General features: G+C 33.7%; 1 protein-coding gene across 1 annotated transcript; it reads right to left on the bottom strand.

Annotated features, from left to right (window-relative positions):
- Positions 1 to 3,882: 3,882 nt before the first annotated feature.
- Positions 3,883 to 11,070, bottom strand: LOC139870907 (F-box/kelch-repeat protein At3g06240-like). The gene is made up of 2 exons (XM_071858670.1): positions 10,391 to 11,070; positions 3,883 to 4,378 (listed from the first exon to the last, which is right to left on the bottom strand). The coding sequence occupies exons 1-2, from the start codon at positions 11,068 to 11,070 to the stop codon at positions 3,883 to 3,885; spliced, it is 1,176 nt and encodes a 391-aa protein (XP_071714771.1).
- Positions 11,071 to 17,436: the final 6,366 nt, after the last annotated feature.

The following is a 17,436-nucleotide window of genomic DNA, read 5'->3' as shown; positions in this document are numbered from 1 at the left end:
TTACCCTCACATGCAAGGCACAAGGCATGACTTAACGGACTTTTTTAACAGAAAGTTGACGGAGGGATGCGTAATCAAAAAAGGTAATAATAGAGGGACGCTGAAAGTCAAAAAAAAACTTGAGGGACGTTGTTAGCTTTTTGGGGTAAAATGGAAGGACCAACGACACAATTATTTCAAAATATTTGGATAGGTGTTTTAGTAATTAATGGTTCTCTTGAACTTGTGATGGCTACAGGGAACAATGTGTGTATGAAAAGCAAAATATGGAGTTCAAGCAGTAGTGTCCTTGGTGCGTCAATCAAAGTGATTTTCAGCTCAACTTGCTGTTTTGGCTAAGAAAATAGGGTAATCGATGATCGTTACATTGTGTCGTGGTGATTATCTATTTCTCTCAGTTATTGCTATTATGATCTTTAAATGTACGAACGTATACAGTCGCAGAGAAGCGCAGCTAATCACTATGCTAGTTCACTTTATTATACGTAAAAAGTTAGATTGGTCTCCATATCCATTTTTCATTACTCGCAATAAATATATGAAATCTCCTCGAGATATATAAGAAATACTGATACACGAGATGAAATTCGTTTTAAGCATGCACTTAGATCGGATGATGTACATTACCAGTTTTAAGACCTGCGAATGTGCAGGTTTATGCGGGAAAGTTTGTTGAAATACACTTAAATATTTGAAGAAGTACGTTTTGGTTGCGTACACCATACACTCTGAACTTAAAACTTATGAGACCTAGAATCCTCAAAAGAAAAAAATTCTTATAGCATTTTGACTTATCGTTTTAATTTCTCTCACTTAGGAGTCCATGATTTCAAATTAAAAAAAATCAACATCTAGTAGTTAACAATCTAAAAAAGATATAAAGTATAACTTCGAACGCATTCGACATTCTTGATATTATAGTATTATTAATAATAATTCTATAAAAAGAGAGAATTTATGGTGTAACCCAAATACATTATAAACTTACGTCAACTAACCTTAATATTAAAAAAGCAAAAATCTATCGTACTACATACGAGACACCATTACATTGCAGATAGTACGGGGTATGTCGATGACTACTTAGATGAACGCATGTGTCAAAATGATTTGGGGAAATCTTCTACAAAAGGTACAATATTATTGATTGCTTGTAACAATTTGTAAGACAAGAGTTAGAGACTGAAAGAGTAACTAAAGAGCTCAGTAACCTTGGTGCATAGGCAAAGCTTAAGGAAATTCTTTGTCACGAGCCCCAAAGCTTTTTCCTTCCAGAGTTTTAGTATAATCCGAAATTTATAAGGAACCAAAGGCCAATAACATATTCCTTATCACAAAACACAGCATTTCCGTTTGCTAACTAACTCAAGGCCTGATTCTAGATAAAGGAAAGTGTTCCTAAGACCCAACGTCAAACTGCCCATTTTGCCCCTTCTAGTACGCATACACAAAGCTATGAGTTTCTATAATACCAATCTAAAACTTAAAGCATTTATCTGGCCAATCGACGATAAACGAAAACAATTGACTCACTGATATTGCTTTCTTAAGTCACTGAAAGAAAGAAAGAAAGAAAGAAAGAAATGTGAAGGCATTTTAAAATGATCTAACAAAACCTCATGTCTAAAACTTACGATGGACTGGTCCAATATGTCGGACAAAGAACCACCTTCAGTTATCTTTGGGAGAATGATATTGAGTGTTTTAAAGTGAGAGGCAATCTGATGCATGAACCAGCTAAAAAGAAGTCCGCCATCATGATTTTATTCACTTCTAGATGTATCATCAGGAAAAAAATATGGCACGATACTGGTTAACAACATCAAAAGGATGCGATCTAAGACAGTTTATGGTCCCTTTTAGGTGATCATAAGCATTTTCCTGGTCTGAGTCATCAAGGATCCCAAAATAAACAAGATTCTCTGGACCTTAAGAACTGCCTCATTAAGTAATCGTCAAAGCAGGTAGATAAGTTAGGCTTGTTAAACGAGATTATTTCAAAGAGAATAGTTAATTACATGCAATAAATGAAATACAGATCCCTGTAAGAGCATCTCATACTCACTATATACTCCTATCCTTCGTAGATATCCGATTATACGAAGACATTTTGGTAACGGCAATACAACATGCCTTTTAGAAACTCTACTATTACACAATAAGGGTTGTGGTTTTGAAGGACTGGTGATGTAACACAAGAACACAACTTAGTTATAAATAACTGTGGTAATTTTATATACTAATATCATTATTATTACCATCAACATCATTATCTACTTTGAATGTCAGATTCAATTAAAACTAGATTACGTGTTTGTTGTGTTACCAAAAACTTGCCTGGATATTTGTTCTTAGCTTCTGGAGAAGCTGTGAAAGTAAAGACTGGGTAGTCTGTTGAACTTCAGTAGCTAGTGCTTGAACGACTGGTATTCTTAATGACCACATAATAGAAATAGAGAAAATAAGTACACAACTTATTAAACCACTGCTATGAGGTTGACAGCTAACATACTTTGGATGCAGTGTTGAGATTTTGCTAAAATATGCTTCCAAGTCTAGCTTCATCATAATTTCCATTCCTCACACACCTACAGAAAGTTATGATTTTAAGATTATGAGCAAGTCTAGGACACCAAATACGATAGGTTAGCTCAAAAGAATCTAAATAATATGGTTTAAGTAATTATTCCCATTGCTACAGTTAATAGAAACATAACAATCTATCCTTCCTAACATGCAGAGAATAAATGAAGAAAAGACAGTAATCTGGTATGATCCTTATTAGAAAGTTGTTCCAAACCATTTCTTACGATCACAGGAGATGGGATCAACCTTACAAGTAACTCGTAGCTACATCTTTTCAAGTTGGAGGGTCTTTATTATTAGAAATGATGATTGATAAAACATTACTGGTATGCCTAGTACTCAATATGAAAAATATGGTGGTGACTCATTGCAAATCAGGGGATGGCATGAAAATATATAAAAATGTGTATGCGATAAAAAACGTAAATAAATATCCCTCCCGAGATCATCATCTCGTTTTTTATTTTTGTTTAAAAACGTAATAAAAATAATAATAATTAAAAAAATATATATTTATGAATGAACATATTATAAAATATTAAAAAAGAATTAATAGATAGTTTAAAAAAAATAAATTTCATTAAAGAAAAAAATTACAAGGAAAAATGGCTCTCGAACCGACCCGTTTGAATTTTGAGACCTGTTCGACCCATGACCCGTTTGACCCTACCCCATTGGGGTCTCGACTCAACCCGAGCCAGCTTTCTATTTCTCTTTCTCATACCTTTCAATGATATCACAAGTCTTCACATATGGATTCTCAATCGCCAAAGCTCGGGCCCAACTCGCAGTAAGTTTCATACATCCAGCATCAACCGAATCCCGATTTCCGGACAAAGCAAACTCAGGATTCACACACAAATTCTTACTAGACGATCATCTTCAATTCACAGACAGACGGACCGATACAATCGACTTGATACTTATGTAGCATTTTCAATTCCGCCAGGGTTTTTCCATTTCATGTACTCGTACGATTACAATATAACAGTTTCACAGGATATATAACTAGCTAGGTTTTGATAAGGAGTAACACTACTTGTGATTAACGATAATAATGTTGCGATTGTTTTACCAGTAGTACCTGTTGGCATCTCGAGTAGACAATAATGACTTTTTGCATCTAGGACTCGTTTGATAAGGAGTAACTTGTGATTAACGATCCATATAAATTTGACCTTTTTATCTCATTAGGAAAGTACGTACAGTAGCACTCAATAAACCAACCAAACCAAAATTAATTAAGATGATGATCACATGCATTATTGCAGCAAAACAAAATGAGCCAACGGTTGGTTACACATATTGATTGGGTGACACAAACGTCTCTATGTATCTCACTTCTTGGGCCATGTATCTCACTTCATGGGTGATATCATCCGTGACGTTGTTCCAGTTAACTTGTGTAGACGTTGTGCACGTACCATCACCGTCTCTTGTAGTATTTGTTTTCTCATCACCATTAAGACTTACTCTATAAACACAACATTCTGTACCAGTAAAACCCTTCATCACCCAATCTTTGTTCCTCATCAAGTACAGCGGCCGTATACTGTTGTTTATAAGACCCGACAGCATATAAGTTTCTACACATGACCAACTTTTACCGTCTTCATTCAAACTCCACCCTTTCAGAAACGTATGTGTCGAACTAGTGTCATACTGCAAATAATAATGAAGTTTTCCTCTTTGTACCGTGAGAAAGTAACTAGTTGCACGCCCCCAATCATCCAACTTGTTGAAAATATAAGGAACTCGTATCTCGGTGAACCTTTCCGTCTTGGTGTCGAACCTTACGATTGTTGGAGGTTTTATTGAAATTTCGTGTAGGGTAAAATAATCGATAGCCGGATAAATCACTGAATCGTGGTATCACTTTCCGAAAGTAATTATTCGACCCTTATTGCCTGGGTTACACGAATATCACTTTGGGATAAGACAGAGATTAGTTCTTGTTATTGGCAGTAAACAAGAACTCTTTTGCATAAGAGTATTAAGGTGTTTTTCGTATATCTTATTCTCATAAATGATAGTCCTTATTTATAGGCACCTAAAAATAAGTATTATTCCACGATGGAGATGTTTCACTAACTAATTTCGTTTTCAAATCTAAAACAAATCCTTTACATAAAGTTGTTTGTTTTATTTCCAACAACCAAATCAAGGAAATCGTTTTCAAATCTAAACAAATCCTTTACATAAAGTTGTTTGTTTTATTTCCAACAACCAAATCAAGGAAATCGTTTTCAAATCTAAAACAAATCTTTTACATAAAGTTATTTGTTTTATTTCCACGATGGAGATGTTTCACATAGTGCAGGAATAATACTTCCGTAATCACTCAAATTCGTGATAATGGAAAACCACTTTCGGGTCCGGGCAATCTATCACTTAATGGGTGTACACTCCGTACCTCCTAACCCGTTTACAAGTGTAGATTAAATCCCTCAATTACACTAAATTTCCAACAATCCTCCCCAATTTAGTGCAATTCGTTTCATGAGAATTAAACAAATTAAAACAAAAACTTATGCATAAATGAAAATATCTTGAAGATTGAATTTTCACCTTAGTACATTACACATTCCAAATATTCGAGAATCGGGGTGTTCTAAGAATTGAACCCTTCAACCCATTTGAATAACTGAAAATAACATACACATAAGTTTTCAAATACTCTAAAGCTATCCTGACACTTTACAAGCCATGTGTCCATATCCATTCATGAATGTATCTAAAGCAAAAGTCCAAGCTTTGTTGAAGCGGCAAAACTTCACATTCACATAGGTAGTTCATTTCAGTCATGCACCTGCTATTGCACTTTTTCAAATAAACCATTAAGAAGCTAAACTTCATCCTCACCTTCAACAGGTCCGAGTACATACCTTACTTTGGGATGATACAAAATTTTGTACTCCAAATTTCTAAGTATAAGCCTTCCACATTGAATTCAACTTCTAATTTTCATCAGAAGGGAATTGGGTATCTTATAATTAGAAATTTATGTGGACTTTAAACCCATCTCCACAGCAGACTTGTTCACCAAGTCTCTTGCCAATCCCTTCGTCAAGTGATCAGCTAAATTCTGTTGTGACCTCACGAACACTGTAGAAATCACCCCATTCATGATGAGTTCACGAATCATGCTATGTCTGACACCTAAGTGTCTAGACTTTCCATTGTACATCTAGCTATAAGCCTTTGCCAATGTCGCAGCACTATCACAATGGATAGACATAGGTGCTATAGGTTTAGGCCATAATGGTATCTCATGGATCAAGTTTCTAAGCCATTCTGCTTCTTTACCAGCAGCAGCTAAAGCAACAAACTCAGATTCCATCGTTGAGTTGGTAATACATGTCTGCTTCTTAGAAGCCCATGAAATAGCACCTCCCCCAAGCAAGAACACCCAACCACTCGTTGAAGAATGATCTTCAATATTGGTTATCCAACTCGCATCAGAATATCCTTCTATTACCGAAGGAAACCCATTATAAGACAAACTATAGTCCATAGTTTTCTTCAAGTACTTCAGTACCCGCCTAATTGCTTGCCAGTAATGAGTACTAGGATTACTAGTATATCTACTCAGTTTTCCCACAGCAAAAGCAATATCCGGCCTTGTACAAGTCATGGCGTACATCAAACAGCCAATCACCTGAGAATACTCAAGTTGTGATACAGCTTCACCTTGATTAGGCATAAGCTTCTCACTTGGATCAATAGGGGTACTCACAGGATTACATTCAAAGCAATTGAACTTTTTCAACACCTTCTCAATATAATGAGATTGACAAATCGAAATTCCTTTGCTTTCACGTTTGATCCTAATGCCAAGGATAACGTCAACCTCCCCCATATCTTTCATGGAGAATTTTGATGACAAAAATTCTTTTGTTAAATCAACCTGACTTTGGTCAGTCCCAAAGATTAACATGTCATCAACATATAGATAAATTATAACTCCTTTACCAGAATCATCAAATTTACTATATACACATTTATCTGCTTGGTTTAATTTAAAACCACTAGATAAAATCACTTCATCAAACTTTTGATGCCATTGCTTAGGTGCTTGTTTCAAACCATATAAGGATTTCACAAGTTTGCACACCTTGCCTTCATTTCCTGGCATGACAAAGCCCTGAGGTTGGTTCATATAAACCTCCTCATCTAATTCACCATTCAAGAATGTTGTCTTCACATCCATCTGGTGAATAACTAGATTGTGAATCGTAGCCAAAGCAATCAGCAGTCTAATGGTAGTGATACTTGCCACGGGAGCATAAGTATCAAAATAGTCAATTCCAGACTTTTGTCTAAAGCCTTGAATGACTAACCTTGCCTTAACTTTTCAATAGTTCCATCCACCTTCATCTTCTTTTTGAAAATCCATTTGTAACCCAATGGTTTGCAACCAGGAGGTAGATCAGCTAACACCCAAGTGTTATTGCCCATGATAGAATCTATCTCATCATTAATTGCCTCTTTCCAGAATGCAACATCCTGAGACCTCATTGCTTCATCATATGTTTTAGGATCATCATCAACATTGAAACAATACGAATATTGGGTAGAAACATCATCCCTAGAACCTTCAACTAAGTATAGTTGAAAATCTGGTCCAAATGATTTAGGTTTCCTTTTTCTTTTGCTTTTTCGAAGCTCAAGTGACTGATCAACAGCCTTTTCAGAGACTTCATCATTACAATCCTTATTGATTCCATTGTTACTTGGAATCATATCCTTTGGTCTAGGTATAGATGAAAATCGATTTTCATCAAAGATTGCATCCCTTGAATCAATCACAGAATTGATTGAGACAAACTCATTAGGCTCTATTACATAGAACCTATATGCCTTGGAATGTTCAACATATCCAACAAATATGCAATCTATACCTCTTTCACCTAAACTTTTCTTCTTGGGATCAGGTAGTCTTACAACCGCCCTACAGCCCCATACCCGAAGATAATTCAAGTTAGGTTTCCTTTTATTCCAAAGTTCATATGGTGTAATCTTGTTTCTTTTATTAGGAACTCTATTAAGCAAATAACAAGCTGTTAACATAGCTTCCCCCCAAAATCCTTCACTTAAACCCGAATAGGATAACATGGAATTAACCATTTCCTTAAGGATCCTATTCTTCCTTTCAGATATACCATTTTGTTGTGGAGTATAAGGAGCTGTGGTCTCATGGATAATACCAACTGATTGGAAATACGATTGGTCAATGTATTCACCTCCCCTATCTGTTCTAAGTCTTTTAATCAAAGCCTTTTGTTGTAATTCTACTTCAGTTTTAAATATTTTAAATTTATCTAATGCTTCATCCTTAGTATGTAACAAATAAACATAGCAAAATCTAGAAGCATCATCAATAAAAGTCACAAAATATTTCTTGTTCCCTAAAGTAGGAGTAGCATGCAAATCACATAAATCACTGTGTATTAATTCCAAAATTTCAGTATCACGATGTACATTTTGAAATGGTTTCTTAGTGATCTTTGTTAACATACACGTTTTACACTTTTCATTGTTCATGTCAAAAACCGGTATTAATCCATCTTTAGACATATCTTGCATTTTTTTAAAGTGTATATGTCCTAGTCTAGCATGCCAAAGTGTAGAATTATTTATGCTAGAAGTAGATATAAAAGCAAAATTAACATTCAAGTGATTAATGTTAAGTCTAAACATTCTATTGCATAAATAACCAAAACCAACAAACATACCATGTTTTGACAAAACAAACTTATCAGATTCAATCACTTGTTTATAACTACAACAATTTAACACACTACTGGAAACCAAATTTTTTCTTATTTGTGGTACATGCAAAACATCAAACAAACAAATAGTTTTTTCAGAACTAAAACACAAATCCACACTTCCACGTCCATGAACAGAGGCTGTTGACTCATTTTCCATATGAAGAATTGATCCATCAGTCACGGACTCGTAAGTCTTGAACCAAAATCTATCCTTGCATACATGGGTGGTGGCTCCCGAGTCAACCCACCACGCGACATCATCATCCTGCACAAAATAAGCCTCAGATATATATGAAATATAATAATTCTCATTTGAATTATTAAATATATTCTGACCTTTCGAGTTGTGGTTGTTTAAACCATTTCCCGAACCGCTTGTGCTAGATCCTTTGGCATTATTATTACCAAAAATAACCTTGCAATTCTTTTTCATGTGTCCAGTTTTACCACACTTCCAACAAGTCAATTTAGACTTCTTGTTCGGATTAGCCTTGTTATAACCTTGATGTTTACGTTTGCCCTTTTTGTCATTATTACTAGTGAACTTTTTATGTTCCACCATATTGACAACAGACGTACCAGCAACTTCGTTGCTCTTTGGCTTGTCATTATCCTGCAACCTGAGGGATTCCTCAATACGCAGATGACTACCCAACTCAACAAGAGTTAACTCCTCCTTCTTATGTTTCAAAGAATGTTTAAATTCTTTCCAAGATGGAGGTAGTTTATCAATTATGCTTGAGACTTGAATAGACTCATCCATGTTCATCTTATGTTGTGTGAATTGACCAAGTATACGAATGAGCTCATTGTATTGTTCCAAGACCGGTCTAGAATCGACTATCTTGTAATTATTAAAATTACTCACAAGGAACTTTTTACTAGAAGCATCCTCAGACATATACTTGGTTTCTAAACAGTCCCATAGTTCTTTAGAAGATTCAACATTTAGGTAAATATCAAAAAGGGAATCAGCCATACCATTGAAGGTTAAACCTATAGCGATGTAGTCATCGTTCTCCCACTTGCACCTTTTCCGAATTTGTTCAATAGTGGCATCATCACCATGATCTTCAGAAATTGGTGTGCTGAGTACGTACACCACACTCATGCTGCTCAGAAAGAAGTGCATCTTCTTTTGCCATCTCCTAAAATCAATTCCCTCAAACTTATCAAGTTTGGAGAAATTCGCCGTCATGTGTTTCATCGTAGCCGCCATCGATTATAACGAATAATTACTTTCGATTGTTGGAGGTTTTATTGAAATTTCGTGTAGGGTAAAATAATCGATAGCCGGATAAATCACTGAATCGTGGTATCACTTTCCGAAAGTAATTATTCGACCCTTATTGCCTGGGTTACACGAATATCACTTTGGGATAAGACAGAGATTAGTTCTTGTTATTGGCAGTAAACAAGAACTCTTTTGCATAAGAGTATTAAGGTGTTTTTCGTATATCTTATTCTCATAAATGATAGTCCTTATTTATAGGCACCCAAAAATAAGTATTATTCCACGATGGAGATGTTTCACTAACTAATTTCGTTTTCAAATCTAAAACAAATCCTTTACATAAAGTTGTTTGTTTTATTTCCAACAACCAAATCAAGGAAATAGTTTTCAAATCTAAACAAATCCTTTACATAAAGTTGTTTGTTTTATTTCCAACAACCAAATCAAGGAAATCCTTTTCAAATCTAAAACAAATCCTTTACATAAAGTTGTTTGTTTTATTTCCACGATGGAGATGTTTCACCTAGTGCAGGAATAATACTTCCGTAATCACTCAAATTTGTGATAATGGAAAACCACTTTCGAGTCCGGGCAATCTATCACTTAATGGATGTACACTCCGTACCTCCTAACCCGTTTACAAGTGTAGATTAAATCCCTCAATTACACTAAATTTCCAACAACGATTGTACACTCCCATGGACCATATATACCGTATCCTATAATGTCATGTTTTATGAAAAACAGACTTTCATCCAACCAAGTACATAGCCTCCAACATTTATATATCACGTACAGTATCTTCTTAAGACTGTTTGTTGAATCAACCATGTTTTGCCATGAGTCGTTTTTCAACGAGTAGCCGTATACATCAAAGTTTTTTGTTATAGATATAAGCTTGTAGTCGTTATCAAACGAGCTATAATACAACCCGAATCGTTGGCAGCTGTCGTCAGCGTAACACTCCTTGTTGTAATTGGTTTTCGACAATGTCTTGAACTCACTCGTTAACGGATTCCACAATATCAAATCGGAAAAATAATCACTGTCACTGTTTGTTAACACGCCTGCGCAAACCAGTCCATGACAGGACGCTAATATCACAACTTTTTTAGGACGTGGTGGTGTGAACGGTAACGGACGAGGGTTACGAGTTACAGAAAGTTCGGGTGATTCGCAGTCTATGGTACGGAACTCGCATGATGATGAAGACAGTAGAAGAATTCTGTTAGGGTTTTGACGATCGTTGTTGGTTATGTGATTAAAGTGTGTGTTTTTGAACATTTGTGATGTTAGCAACGAGTACCATTGTTTAGAAACACTTTTGAAACGGAGTACGCTTTTGGCCGGAAGTTGTGGTAGTATCTCCGACCAAAGTATCTCGTGTGGGATCTCTGATGATAATGTCCTCCTCCTTTTAACACGTTGTTGATCGTAGGGGAAATTAACTGTTACATCTTCGATTTGGAACTTCATTATGAATTGGATTGAATCGATGTATAAAGAATTTGATTTTTTGGATTATATAAATTTGAGCTTTAGGGTTTTGTGCGAACTGAGTTTTTGATTTTGATCGTATACACCTCGTTCCCTTCTTACTAATCATTAACTAATATGTATATAGATAGACATTAACTAATATATATAGACGTATCAAACCGTGGGCACCAAGCTAAGAGCCCATGAAGCAAATAGCCCATTATCAGTCCAAATCTGGAGCCCAGGTGCACGACGTCGAACTGTAACCTATATTGAAAAAATCCTAGACCACACATTTATCTATCTATCTATCTATCTATCTATCTATCTATCTATCTATCTATCTATCTATAGTTTCTATTAAAATCCTAAAATGATGATGTCATTATTAGGCTAATTCTTTTGTTAAGAAAAAATCAAAAATAAAAAGAAAAAAATATAAGCATGTGGGTGATGTCATTAATTAAAATAATTTTGAATTAATGTTAAATCTTATTAATTAATTATTATTATTAAATCTTATTAATAATTATTTTAATTATTAAAATTAAATAATTTTAAATTATTTTATTTAATTATTTTGAATTGAGTACGAGAAGGTATAAAAGCTAGGCAGAAGGAAACAAATTCTAAATTTATATTTTAATTTACACTTTTAAAATAAAATGACAAGCAATATTATCTCTTATGATTGGATGTGGATTGTTTAATATCATTTTAGGTGTTTGATGAAATGTTCAGCTGACGAGTTTCTTAGTCGGACTCTGTAGTTCCACGGGTCATTAAACTAAATAACTTTAGCATTTACGTTCACTTAATACCCAAAACATATCTTTAAATTGTTTCGTTTAAACAAACCCGTGGTTCCACGGGTCATTTCACTAGTATGTATGTATATATATATATATATATATATATATATATATATATATATATATATATATATATATATATATATATATATATATATATATATATATATACACACACACTTAGATTTAAGAGCCCGTGCGTTGCACGGGTACTCCTAAGTAAAATTAACTCTAAAATATAAATTGTTATATCATCTTACAGAATGATAATGACAGAATCAATAGTATCTAAATCATAAGCATTGAAAACGTTATAGTTGATATCAAATAATACATGTTTGCCCCCATCAAGTAATGTTGTTAAGAGCTCGTGCGTTGCACGTGCATTGCACGGCGACTTTTAATCAAACAATCTGGAAACGTTAAATGTTATATTAATTAACGGTATGAAAAAACTACAAACTCGTACCTATCTGTAAATGTTATAATTTGTGTTACAACCAAATTATTAGTAGTATTATAAGAGTATGTTAGTATATGTTTTGTAATCAGTTTTTTAAGAACTCATTTTTCAAAATAATTTAACCCGTGAGTTTAGTAAGTGTTTTTTATACAGTATGTTTTTACATTCTACATCCGTTCTTGTAAAAAGACCCACGAAATCACGTGTTATTTAAAAAACATATAAATAGACTACTGAAAAAAATGTTATGAGTAAACATACATTATCATTATCATTATCATTAAAGAACACGATATGTCATACCCCCAAATAGGGCCGGGGAAATATGACTTCACAATATCGCAACACAAGTATGTATAAACGAGAACGACTCTAAATGAGACGTTTTATAACAAAATTTGAATTTGCAGCGGAAACATAATAATGTATTACATAATGAAATTCATATGTAAATAACAAATGATAAGTCTAATATGTGGACTCCAATGCAACAGCTAACTAAGCATCATAGGGCAGCACACAAGCTAATCTTCACCTGAGACAAACATGCTTAAAGTGTCAACACAAAGGTTGAGTGAACATCATAGGTTTAACAATCATAATAAGTTTTAGATCACAAGATTTAGTTTAAAACATCAAAATATTCAATATGCCATGAGTTATAATATCGAACTAAACATTAACCCCTGACATTGTACGGGTGTCGGCAATCATTATTATGTACCCCCTTGACGATCACGCCAATGGGTAGAGACGTCACTCTCAATAGGCCTACTCACAATAATTAAGCTTGCAAAATTCCAATTCCAGCAATTAACGATATTATGGCGGGGATTTGCATGTAACAATAAATACATGTTTAACAAAAGTCTCACGAAATTGCATATCAAATAGTTTAGGTACTTGTGTCTAAATTGTAAAACAGTTTGAAAGCAAGCATGTGTCTCACCCCAAAGTTTAAAATAAGTATATAAAACAAGTTAAAAAGTGGGGCTATGAAGTTCACCTTAGTAGCAAGTAAATAATTCCACGCAAGATGTAAGAACGGTGTATGTGTTCGGAGATCTCAACCTAGAGATATAACATTTGATTAGTTAATGTCTAACAGACATAAAGTTTGTTTATTAATATAATGAATATATTAACAGTGACCGTTATTGTCAACAGACAAAGTGTGATTGTTGGTTCAGTTTTGTTGTTCAAATCCCTGAAATGCACCAAATCAAAGGTACATATTAGGAACTTAAACATGTATTTTCAAACGAGATGAGGTAAAAATGTCTTTTGTAGTTTACATTTGATGTTTTTTTATTGTACATTTTCAGATTTCAGACACATTAAAACCATATTGGAATTTATTAGTGGAACTCTATTAGTAGCAGGTAATAGGTTTGTGTTTTTGTTTGCTGTAATATTTGCTAATTTAGACTATGAGATTTCCAATACTTTATGAGAACAAGTTCAGATATCTTTTGCAAATACTTCGAACCGGAACGAGTCAAGTAGAACTACGTAGTAGCCAAGTGTAATAACCTACTGTGGACACTATCGGATAATATTAGGAATCTATGGATGATGAAATTTCATTGATACAGAGCTAATACCAATAGACTTATTGGAGGAATAGTATTAGCTACGTAAAAACGATCAAATATAACTCGACATTTCACTCAAAACACGGCACCGCAAAGCGCGGCCGGTCGGTTGCTAGTATATACTAATTAAAGTAATTAATCCTACAAGCCTATTGGCTAGAGAGCCCACTTTTTCCTTGTATACTGTTAACATCTACGCTGTTATACTGTTTCCATCAAACCCAATTAACCCTAAATCGGTTTCTTCAGATAAAAAAAAAAATAATTCTCTACAAATTAAATAGCCTTAGTTATCAAAACTAGGGTTCACAAATTCGCATCTAAAAAACACTACAAAATTGAAATCGATTACTTAAACTGATCAATTGAATTGTTCGCTTTTTTCATCCTACGTCGCCCTATTTTCCTCATCTCCAATTTTCTTCCTAATCGCGCCATAGATAAATCAGTCATCTACAAATGGAAGACTATAGTTTATTATGATCAATTGTAAAGAAGTTGCACCAGAAATGGTGTTCGAGCGTGCGATGACAGTAAGTGTTCAAAGACGGCATTCAATAAGAGATGTCGAATAATTAGGTCAGATTATTGTTTATTAATCTTATAATTGCTAAGTTTAATTTCAATTTAGTGATCTGTAGTGTGTTTTGTGATACTAATATTGTTAAACAAGGAGATGATAATGATGATGATTTTATTGTTTGGAAGTCGATTAATGTAATTAGAATTGGTTTACAGGTTATAACTATGAATGATGCAAAAAAGGAAGCAAAGTAATTAAGTAAATAATTAATTTGGTTACTGAAGTGTTTAAATGTTTGAATTGAATTCAATTGACTGATATTCATGATTTGTTTGTAGATCATTTGGTGGTGTTTGTTCTAGATCTGAGGATTTGATGGATAGCTTGTCAACATTACTTTCTGAGAACTCGGTTGATGGTAAATATGATTTGGTTCAGTTGGCCTTTTCTGCTATTCAGACTTTTAATTCAGTAAGATGACATTCAGGAATTTATGTATTAGTTAGACTGATAACCCTTTAAAAATTGCACTTTGTTCTAAGAAGTATTTGATTGCAGGTGTTTAGTTCCATGAACCGAAATCAAAAGGAACAAGGGAGGCACATTTTGTCAAGGTCTTTATCCAATTGAGTTTCGTTCAAGTTTCAATGTTTTGCTCCATTATTTGTGTGTGACATGATGATTCTTTTTTACAAGGTACCGACTAATGTTAAAAACTATACTCTTTTTGTTGTTTCTCCTGAACAATTGAAAGAGGATTGATTCAATCTTCAAAGTGGATGATCAGTCTCATTGACCGTTTTGAGTGTATTGTAGTAATAAAATTTTGAGACCTTGTAACAGGTGGAGACAATGTTGCAGTCATGTAGCTCAATTGTTGTTTCTTCAAGTACTAAAGACAGTGTGTAGTTTGAATTTGTAGCTGGGGTTGGTGCTTTAATTATAGGTAAAAAAGATTGATGATTTTTTTATATAGTTGTTCATAAAACCGAAAAGGTCCTTCACTCTAAAATGGTCTTGGTGTAGATTTGAAGTGATTTACACATTTTGTGATTGGTCCTTCCATTTTGTTTTTTGTTTTTTGTTTTTGTTTCATTCATTCGATAGTTTCAGATTATGATTTCGGATTATAATTTCAAAAAGAAAAATAAATTTTATTTGTTTTTTGTTTTTTGTTTTTTGTTTTTGTTTCATTCATTCATTCGATAGTTTCATTCATTCCATTTTGTTATATATGGATGTTATGAGTTTTCTTATAAGTTGTTTTGTAATTAATCAAGTAAGAATTTAATTGGTATTATATGATTCAATCGAGGTACCTGCTTGGAAAAAAAAACTGGAGGATTAAAAGGGTTCCAAAGGTTCTTTCAAATTACCGAAAGGAAGATGTCGAGGAATGAGGTTGCTGTTGTGTGTGGCGTAGTTGAAATTTATGAAATGAAAGACGCATTTGATGTTAACGCTTATTTTGTCCAGGTAAGTTCCTTCATGTTCATTAGGGTCTCAGATTATAAATTTTTATCATGATGCATACACGATTATTAGTATTTATGATTTAGTTGTTATGTGAAAAAGTTTATGTAGGGCTTCATGCTAGAATTCCTTTGCATATAGCTGCCAAAAGAGGCTTAGAACCGATGGGTAAGCTACTTTTGTAACATCGTGGTATGTGCTTCTTAATTAAACACGACAATGTTACTATAAGTGATGGTTAAGCTATTGCTCACTTATATATTTGGTTATATTCTTTGGATGATGCATTGTTGATGAATGATGACTCCCAAACTCAAGAGTAAATAATCTGAAAGATTACATTTTACTTATTCAAGCTATATTTTTGAATGATTACATTTTTTCTTTAATAATCTGAAAGTTTTTATGTATAGTTGATTCATGTCTATGTGCAAATGTGAGTGTGAGAACATTAATGTTGAGAAGTCAAATAAAAAAAAATCATTTGGTTTACTGTTAGTATTGAAAGTATTAATGATTTACTTCATGTAGTCATGTGGTTTGATAGCTTGAATATTTATGGAATATATGGTAAATATGTAGTTATTGTTGTTGTGATCATAAAAAATTGCAGTTCATCATTGTTTCTGTTGGATGTTGTTTTGGCTTACAAAAACTTTGCATACCAATACCATTACAACTGTTGTGTTGTTTGTAGATTGGTGTCAAAGCTTTAAATACTATTGAGGTTTCTTCTTCAATTTACCGTGAAACTTCTCTGTATCCCCTATTATCCCACTTCCTGCCTCTTCATCGCATTCATGTGTATCTTTCAATTCATGTTTCCCCGACAAAGAAAATAACAGGTTTGTTTAGGTAAATTATGGTTCTAATATCAAACACTTCCATTGTTATGCATCATTTATCAATTACTTTAATATATTATAATTTTTATCACAAATCTTGAATTAGCAGTCAAAGTTAAGTTTTGTTTTCCAATATTTAGTTTTTTCTTCATATGGTATGGTTAGTGGTATGGTTCTGTTATGTCCGGCAAGAATACGATTTAAACATGTCCGGAGAGACCTAGAGCAGCTGATTTTGCTCATTATATGACAACTGTAACATGTGGATATGGTAGCAAATGCATATATAGCCATCCTCCATTTCATAGTAGCTGTGTAATACTTTTAATCACTTTGGTTTACTTTGAATTGTGATTCTTATTCTTATTAGTTTGGATTAGTTAGAAGAATCACATAAGATGGAGCATCTACGGAATGACCAGAGGAGGCTCCTACTTTGTTGTTAATTATTATTATTTTTACAGACAGAATTATATTTCTGTTAGTAACATAAGGTATGTGTCTTGTATTTAAAAATATTTGAAATAATTGTGCCGTTGGTCCCTCCATTTTACCCCAAAAAGCTAACAGCGTCCCTTAAGTTTTTTTCTTTGGCTTTCAGCGTCCCCCTATTATCACTTTTTTTGATTACGCATCCCTCCGTCAACTTTCT

Source organism: Rutidosis leptorrhynchoides, chromosome 10, assembly GCF_046630445.1.
Source record: "Rutidosis leptorrhynchoides isolate AG116_Rl617_1_P2 chromosome 10, CSIRO_AGI_Rlap_v1, whole genome shotgun sequence".
Classification (NCBI taxonomy): Eukaryota; Viridiplantae; Streptophyta; class Magnoliopsida; order Asterales; family Asteraceae; genus Rutidosis; species Rutidosis leptorrhynchoides.
This window is presented reverse-complemented; position numbering and strand designations above follow the sequence as displayed.

Excerpts from the sequence above, each read along its gene's own strand:
- LOC139870907 (XM_071858670.1), bottom strand. The coding sequence starts at position 11,070 with ATGAAGTTCCAAATCGAAGATGTAACAGTTAATTTCCCCTACGATCAA. Across the intron at positions 4,379-10,390 it reads AACAGTCTTAAGAAGATACT|GTTCGACACCAAGACGGAAA; the intron begins GTACGTGATATA and ends AACAATCGTAAG.